The sequence below is a fragment of the Brachyhypopomus gauderio genome, chromosome 14, assembly GCF_052324685.1.
Source record: "Brachyhypopomus gauderio isolate BG-103 chromosome 14, BGAUD_0.2, whole genome shotgun sequence".
Lineage (NCBI taxonomy): Eukaryota > Metazoa > Chordata > Actinopteri > Gymnotiformes > Hypopomidae > Brachyhypopomus > Brachyhypopomus gauderio.
Window position 1 is genome coordinate 2905844 of NC_135224.1, and position 9161 is coordinate 2915004.

At 50.3% G+C, this 9161-nt stretch overlaps 1 protein-coding gene across 1 annotated transcript; it reads right to left on the reverse strand.

Annotated features, from left to right (window-relative positions):
- Nucleotides 1–329: 329 nt before the first annotated feature.
- ipp (intracisternal A particle-promoted polypeptide) lies at nucleotides 330–6532 on the reverse strand. Its single transcript, XM_076972338.1, has 10 exons — nucleotides 6302–6532; nucleotides 5237–6087; nucleotides 4675–4886; nucleotides 3993–4212; nucleotides 3414–3569; nucleotides 3155–3322; nucleotides 2927–3064; nucleotides 2392–2514; nucleotides 1969–2189; nucleotides 330–1831 (listed from the first exon to the last, which is right to left on the reverse strand). The coding sequence occupies exons 2-10, from the start codon at nucleotides 5583–5585 to the stop codon at nucleotides 1607–1609; spliced, it is 1812 nt and encodes a 603-aa protein (XP_076828453.1). The 5' UTR covers nucleotides 5586–6087; nucleotides 6302–6532; the 3' UTR covers nucleotides 330–1606.
- Nucleotides 6533–9161: the final 2629 nt, after the last annotated feature.

Sequence of the window (9161 nt, forward strand, 5' to 3'; positions counted from 1 at the left end):
CGTCTCCTCATACTCACACCCCCCGGGGATTGGCCTGTAGTCCCATATGAGAGCGCTACACCCCCCCATCACCACCCAACACCACCCACTGGGACCACAGCTCAGGAAAACGGCCCGCTGCACTAGCACAGGTACAGGACAGCTCCAGACTACATGTACATGACACGGTGGCTTCTAGGTTTATATGAAAGGTCAAATTTAAAGGTCATCACTTTGACGCAGGCTCAGACATGTGAGCAGAACTCCGATTGGCTGTTGTGTTTTTAACAGACCGATTCCACATACCCGTCTTAGCGGTGACACTGAAAAACCACACAGCCACAACACGGTGACGTTCCGAGCTGAGACTCTGAGCCAGTAGACTTATTTATTGAAAAACGAAAACACATTGAGAGAAAATTCACACACGTTTGTTCAGAAGCGCAGAACGAGCAGCAGTGTTCGCATCACTTCCTGCTCAACACTGCCGCACCTGGACAGAAGCAGCAACTACAACTGACAGTTATATCAGTACATGGACATGTACGCTGTTTTATCACAGATGTAATGCTCTAGGACTTAAAACAAGGGGGTAAATCCGGCATCACGTACGTCAAGTTTGGGGATGTTCCTACACAGATCTGTGATCTGTTTATAGTGCGGTGACTCCTCCCACTTACGTGTAACAGAAGAAGTTGAAGTCCGAGGTGTGATTACCCATAATACATCACTCGTGATGATCACACGTCATGGTATTGGAACACCAATGAACATAACAGACAAAAAGAGTCTTAGAAGAGTCCACATAAAAAAATCAGACCCATGAGAAATGTGGGTCTCGCTCACATTCAGTACTCCAGTCAAAGGGTTGTCCTAAGTTCACATTCAGTACTCCAGTCAAAGGGTTGTCCTAAGTTCAGACACTCACCAAATCTTTTCTTCTTACACTTTTTGGTGCATGTAACAAACGTGGCTCTTCTGATCTAAAAAGGCACGACCCCTACCGAATCTAGGAGGCATCTGAAGGACCTAGGGGTCATCTGAAAGACCTAGGGGTCAACGTGAAATTCAGGAGGACAAGAATCACGAGCTGCTCCAGGTCACATCACTGCCATGTTTGTGGCACACGTATGAGCTTCTTGCTGCCGCTGTTGCGCTGGTCACGTGAGCTTCATTTTGTGCCATCACGTGAACTCTTGTGCCTGCCTTCCAAGGCTAACGGAGAGTAAACCAGCGTGGTGTCAGAAGCGTCTGTGCTCAGCCCACGGCCAGTACATCGACCACTCGTGTTTGATCAGTCAGATCAGATTCATCTGTTCGCTGTGAATATCACTAATGATTCATTAAGGCCAACATTAACTAGCTGTCTCCTCTCAATATAAACATTTGTACATCAGTTATAACAGGTATAAAAGTTAAACTTCCTTAGTACCTTAACACTTAGCTAGTACTTTAGTTCAGTGTTTCTGAGCACTTGGTTGGGAAACACTGCCTTAGTTAAGTGCTGTATACGTATTTTATAACATGTTAAATATTTTGGAACCAACTTTAATCATTTTAGTTGACAACAGCACTCAATGTTACAATGTGACCAATGATAGCAGCTCTTAACTGGAGGCGGGGTCCATCAGAGCACGGCCACGCCCCCATCGCAACGGCTGGTGATCATGTTACCGATCTCGGCCCACGTGTCCTGGTGGGGGTCGTAGATCTCTACCGAGTCCACTGTGATTGGTGCGGAGAAGTCCCGGCTCGAGGACCGCCCACCAATCGCATAGAGCAGCCCGTTGACTGCCGCCACGGTAACGCCCGCACGGGCCACCATCATGGACGCCACCTCCACCCACTTCTCCTGCAGGACGAGACCAACACGTCTTATTTCCACCCGACAGGAGCGTGTGGAGTGGAAAAATAATTACAATCCACAAAAAAATTATTAAAACAAATTATTTAGCCAAATCTGATTGGTCACGACCAGACAAGCCCCACCTCCTCTGGGCAGTACTTCTCCACAGTATCCAGGGAGCCCAGTGCCTCATTCCACCCGCCCACAGCATAGATACAGTTGTTAAGGCAGGCCACGCCCACATACGCCCTACGGGTCGCCATCACAGGCAGGGCGCTCCAGCGACGGCCAATCGGATCATAGACCTCAGCCGAGCGTAGCTCCACCCCTTCATCGCTGATGCCCCCAATCACGTAGATGAGGCCTTAAAAAACGATTTTAAACAGACAATATCCTGTAGATCACCATGGCAATAAATGACTCAAGCGATGTTTGATCCAAATGGTGTTTACTTTGTGTACTGTGATTATAAACTACCACTAAATCAAATGTGTAGTAGCTTGGCTAGCATTGGGAATACAAACAGCTGCCCCCTTGTGGCAGATGCAGGTAAGTACGGCTGGTACCTTGTAGCTCACAGCAGCCGAAGTAGTAGCGTGGGACGGGCATACTCCCAATGACCTCCCACTTATTCTCCACGGGGTCGTAGCGCTCCATGGTCTTCCCAATCTCTGAACCAATCCAACCACCTGTAGCTCACACAGGGTCACGACCCAGGATCAGGTTTGAGTTAACACAGGGTCATGACCCAGGAACAGGTTTGAGTTAACACAGGGTCATGACCCAGGATCAGGTTTGAGTGAGGTGCCGATGATATTTATCAATGACATTATTTGTAATAATCATCAGAAAATGACAAGTCTGACCAACACTGTATGCACCTCCATGGCAGTCTAACTGTGTGTCTGTCTGTCTGTCTGTCTGTCTGTGCGTACATGAGTGTGTGTGTGTGTCTCTATGTGTGTGTACGTGTGTGTGTGTGTGTGCGTGCACGTATGTGTGTCTGTGTATGTGTGTGTGTGTACGAGTGTGTGTGTGTGCGCGCGGGTGTGTGTGTGTCTGTGTGTGTACATATGTGTGTGTGTGTGTGTGTGTGTGTACCAAGTGCGTAGAGTGCCCCGTGGCAGGAACACAGGCCCACACCACAGCGTGGGTGGTTCAGCGATGACACTGCGGCCCACTGCTTGGTCACGGGGTCAAAACGCTCCGTGCAGTCAAAGATCATGGAGTCCTTCTCACCTGCACCAAACACACGTGACCTTTGAACACACGTGACCTTCCAACGCACATGACCTTCCAACACACGTGCATACAGGCGTTCACTCTGACCTCCGACCACGTAGATCATGCCCTCCAGGACGCTGACGCCCAGCCCACTGCGGGCCTGGTGCAGGGAGGACACGGTGGTCCAGTACTGGCTGAAGGAGTCGAAGCGCTCCACACAGCTCAGCGCCCTGCTGTCACTCCAACGCCCCCCCTGCAGACGCGTGTAGCCCCCTGGTGGAGGGAGGGGGAAGTGTGTAAGTACCCATCACACACACACACACTCTTACTCCAGCGTGCACACACACACACACACTCTACCTACCGATGGCGTAGAGGTATTTGCGGGCTTTTCTCCTGGGCCTGGTCTTGGCAGGCTGGAGCAGGCTGAGGGTCTTGTTCTCCTTCGGGGACTTGCTGACCTCTGTGTATTCTTTCAGGAGGGTCTGCAGCGCCACCCGCAGGCTGAAGTCAGAAATACCTGGAAGGTTGCAGACCGGGTTAAAGGACAATCTAGTTTCAGACCGGCAGTCCTGACGGCCACAGTAAAGCCCAAACTGAGACACACAGAGGGACACACAGGGGGACACACAACCTGAGGGGACAAACAACCTGAGGGGACAAACCTGACTGCTGACTGATTTGTCCTCATAAATGACACTGTACAAGTCCTTAAATCTAAGTACTTTTACAGTGTAAACTATATTGAATATAATCTGTTTATCATTTATAAAATGTTTTATTTTATGTGCAATTACAATTAGGCAAAAAAATACCATTTCTCACTTTCAGTTAAAATTGACAAACATTGTTTAATCATGTACACAGCCTTACGTAAATTTGTACAGAACTAGTGGCGTGAACACCAAGCCCCGCCCACTCCGTACAAGCCCCGCCCACTCACCCTCGATGTACTTGAAGAGCCTCTGAGGTGAGAGCAGCAGGAAGCGGACGGGCTCCAGAACCTCCACCACGTGCTTCTTCCTGTGGGACACGTCGTGGAGCAGCCAGTCCATGGCGGAGGTGAAGACCTGGTACTCGTCCTCCACCCGCAGCTCCTCGCTACGCAGCAGACGCACCAGCTGCTCCTTCGACAGGCTGGAGAACTCCTCCCCCCCACACACCTGACACCCAGGTACAGGTGCAATCAGAGAACTAGGAGTGTTCACACCTCCCCCTCACACACCCAGTTAGAGATACGACACGGGCCTTAAGGAGATTCATAACCCTTCTGCATGAGAGCTGGTTAGGGTAAGAGCTGGTTAAGGTAAGAGCTGGTTAGGGTTTAGGGTAAGAGCTGGTTAGGGTTTAGAGCTGGTTAGGGTTTAGGGTAAGAGCTGGTTAGGGTTTAGAGCTGGTTAGGGTTTAGAGCTGGTTAGGGTAGGAGCTGGTTAGGGTAGGAGCTGGTTAGGGTAGGAGCTGGTTAGAGTAAGAGCTGGTTAAGGTAAGAGCTGGTTAGGGTTTAGAGCTGGCAGGGTTAGGGTAAGAGCTGTTCGGGTTAGAGCTGGTTAGGGTAAGAGCTGTTAGGGTTTAGAGCTGTTTAAAGTTGTTTAAAGACTAGTCTGTTCTATGTACAAATCACTCACCTCTAAGAAGTGAACATGGATGTAGTTTTCTGTAAACTCCATCAAATCCATGAAGCCAATCTGATCCAGGAACTGATAGATACCCACGCAGTTCAAGGGCTCCATGTGGACACGCAGGAACTCACCACAGATGGCCACCACCTCAGACAGCTGCAGCATATCTGCTGCCACCATCAGCTCCTGAACGTTCTCCACGCTCACGGAGATGGAACCTGACGGCAGCGTCCACAGAGGAGAACACCGAGTGGGTCTACGTGCCACGCTCAGTCACACTAAAAAATGTGTTTAGGGCTTTTACACAAATGGGAATGTGTTATGAAATGTTGTTTTTCTCTCGTCTCTTTACATAAATACTCATCTAAGTGTGTGTGTGTGTGTGTGTGTGAGAGAGAGAGAGAGAGAGAGAGAGAGAGGCAGAGATAGACACAGAGATAGAGAGAGAGAGATAGAGAGAGAGAGAGCACTTACTCTGCCTCAGAAACAGTTATTAGTTATTAAGCTCAACCATATAACCACGAGCTACAACTCAGATGTTTTCAGATGTTTCTCCTACGACGACTACCTGTGTATATGAACTCCAGCAGAACCTCAAACACGTGCGCCTCCACCCCGGCGATGTGCACCTCCTCCTCGCGCGCCTCGCTCATCGCTCCGGAGAAGAGCGCGGCGAAGTACGGCCCGCTGGCGGCCAGCACGAGCCGGTGCACCTGGAACACGCGCGCGCCGACCAGCAGACGGACGTCGCAGAAGTCCGAGCGCAGCCGCATCTTGTTCATCTGGGCGAGCACCACGCCGGCGTGCTGCTCGGACGTGTACAGGGCCCGCTCCGCCGTCTGACCGGACACCGGGTCACCGGAGCCGGGGTGTGCGGTGAAGACCGGTGGGGAGCGCGGGCCGCAGGAGGTCGACATGGTGTCGGTGGTTGTCGGTGGACTGAAGCGACTCTGCGTTACCGTGGTGGGATTACGACAACAGCACTGCCACTGGACATCCGTGACAGCATTACCTAATCCCCACCATCTAGAGAGAGGGAGGTTAAGACTGCACGAAACGGATCCCCCCCGCCTCCGTGCATCCCGTTAGATGGATGCACACGTCTTAGTCCACAAGTCCTAGTCCACGAGTCCTAGTCCACGGGTCCTAGTCCACGGGTCCTAGTCCACGGGTCCTAGTCCACGAGTCCTAGTCCACACGTCCTAGTCCACACGTCCTAGTCCACACGTCCTAGTCTAGTCCACGAGTCCTAGTCCACGGGTCCTAGTCCACGGGTCCTAGTCCACGGGTCCTAGTCCACACGTCCTAGTCCACGAGTCCTAGTCCACGAGTACTCATCCACACGTCCTAATCCATACGTCCTAATCTAGTCCACACGTCCTAATCCAGTCTTCATCTACACGTCATGCTCCTGCGCGCCTGAAACGGACAGAAACAGACATCGAGCACAGCTCGGTGAACAACATCTTCCCGTCGGTGAAACGGCGGTATCGGGGGGCCCGCCGCGTCTCGTTTAAGCGGAACTTGTGGCCGCGTCTGTGCAGCACGCGCCCGCGTTCACGCGCAGCGCGCCGGTGCGCGAGCGCGCGCGGCACCGTCGCAGGTCTGACAACAGCCGGCCCGGCCAACTTACCTCCACTAGACGCCGAAACTCACTCGTGTCATAAATATTCCGCTCCCGACAACGTTGTAAGAGCGCGTGTGTGTTTTCTGTGGCAGTATGAAACACGTAACACGTTTATTTCTGTCCTCAAACGTATCTTTGGCTCAGCTACACGACCGCTGAAACATAAACTTCCGCATATCGATCGATTTCTCTTGCATCAGCAGTAGACCGAAGCAGTCGACTCTGACCACTGACAGGCATCCTTAGATCTTATAAAGATCTTACAGATATTTATAGTTATAGATTCATGTAGACACATAGTTGTAGTTGTAAGTTGTAGATGGTAGTAAATCTGCTATTCCAGCAGTCCATCAGGACTCTTAATATCCTACTGCCCAAAACCTGTTAATTAATTAAGAAATTAAGGAGTCGCCCATGAATGTTTTGGTATTTTTTTTGTGTAATACATATTTTTACTTATAAAAAGCAAATGAAGATGCTATCTAGGAGGTGAGAACAGTTTTAAGTTTTCGTTTTTAGCTGTAAAGCGCCAGACATCTCCATCATAGACGCGTTGCTACCCCACAGCGCCATCTCGTGGCTGAGAAGAGGTAACGCACTCCACGCAATACTTCAACAGATTGCACTAGTACTGTAACACAATATTATATATTGAATTAAGTAATATTCTCCGACTTGGAGAATCAGTTGTTGAAATGAACTTCCACCGGCTGTCTGAAGAGCAGACACTGGCTGTCCTTCAGATGCTGACTGAAAGCATTTCAATTGAAACTGATCGTGCACTTTTAAGATTTCATGTTTTAACTTGAACTGCCTTGTCTAGTAATAGCACTCAAAGTGTTTTATATTTTATAGTATTGTATCTCCCAGTTCAGATTTCAGCAGTGGTTCTTGTTTCTGGTTTTGTCCCAGTATCAGTGCGTTTTTGGACCCTTGTTTGTGCTCGCTACGGTTCTGAATAATAAACAAAGTCATATTTTGTTAGTCACTCTGGATAAGAGCGTCTGCTAAATGCCATAAATGTAAAATATCGCTTATCTCATTTTCTTGCTTAATCTTGTTATGCACAGACCTGTTAACACACTCACACTAATGAAAAGCAATAAGACAGTATCTCTCCTAATATAACATAAGAGTGAAGACTTAGAGTGAAAATATGGCATACGTGAGCTTATGATTAATGCTGCTGATGACGGCAGTGACTGAGAGCAGATGCTGGTTAGCCAGAGTGTCTCATGCTGCAGCGAGGGGGAGCAGAGCGCTTTGATCCATATGACGGTGCGGTTCAAAGGACCAGCTCACACCGAGAGGGCAGTTACAGTAGCCACCCAGCAGATGTCACCAGACGGGACAGAATTGCAACTTTGGGAAACAGATCTGGGGTTGTCGTCTGGCCTGCTGCCACCCCCCAGGGTCTGTCCTGGGGGTCTGTCCTCGGGGTCTGTCCTGAGGGTCTGTCCTGGGGGTCTGTCCGGGGGGTCTGTCCTGAGGGTCTGTCCTGAGGGTCTGTCCTGAGGGTCTGTCCTGGGGGTCTGTCCTGGGGGTCTGTCCTGAGGGTCTGTCCTGGGGGTCTGTCCTGAGGGTCTGTCCTGGGGGTCTGTCCTCAGGGTCTATCCTGGGGGTCTGTCCCGGGGGTCTGTCCTCACGTTCTGTCCTGAGGGGGCTTCACTACAGCACTGGGGCTGCAGGTCTGGAGGGTGGACTCTTACATATCTCAGACAGTACATGTGACATACATCGCATTAAACCAATATCTGTGGATGACGTCAGGGCGTAACTACAGGACAGCACCCACAGCGCAATACTTCTACAGATACACACTGTTCTATAGTACACACGGACTGCAAAAAAAACTTTATGTATGAAAACAGGTGGCATTCTGAAACAGGTTCTCTCATTCACCGTGTTCTATCAGTGCTGCTCCGATGTTAACTGGTTTAAACGCCATGAAATCTCCCAGTCCATGTGTTCATCTTACCTCACTGCTCAGTATGAATTTCTTTATTTAGCGGCTGGGACACACCCTCCCACAAGCCACATCTCCCACCTGAGCTTCATTCCACCACCTACTTCACATGGTCCAGACTGTTCTTCTCCACACTGCTTTGTCTTTGTGATGCAGTTTGGTTTGTTTAACGACGTCCCGGCTGTGTCCGTCTCTCCATGTGTGTTCCAGTCTCTCAGGAGCGCAGTAGTCTTCAGGAACAGGCCACAGAATCAGTCTTTACAGAGATGGTTTCATATTTAACCAGCCTAGCCCAAGATCACAGGATAGCCACTGCTGACGCATGACGTGGATGTGCTTCTTCTTCTAAGTCCAGAAGCCCCGCCTCCCAGCCAGACTGTTCTAAGGCCTGGAGCCCCGCCTCTTAACCAGACTGTTCTAAGTCCTGGAGCCCCGCCTCCCAGCCAGACTGTTCTAAGGCCTGGAGCCCCGCCTCTTAACCAGACTGTTCTAAGTCCTGGAGCCCCGCCTCCCAACCAGACTGTTCTAAGTCCTGGAGCCCCGCCTCCCAACCAGACTGTTCTAAGGCCTAGAGCCCCACCTCCCAACCAGACTGTTCTAAGGCCTAGAGCCCCGCCTCCCAACCAGACTGTTCTAAGGCCTAGAGCCTCGCCCCCAGCCAGTCCTGGAGCCCTGCCCCCCCAGTCAGCCTGAAGACTATAAACACTCAAACCTAGTGTACTAGCCTAAGAATGTCTTCCATTAAAACTACTGAGTACTACTGTAGTACTGAGTGGAACATTTAAATGGTGTAAATGTTGGATTTAACTCGCCAAGCGATTACAAAGGTCTTCTGCAGCTTAGCCATACAGGACAACCACAATCTGCACGCTATTTAATCAACAGATCACACACAGGATA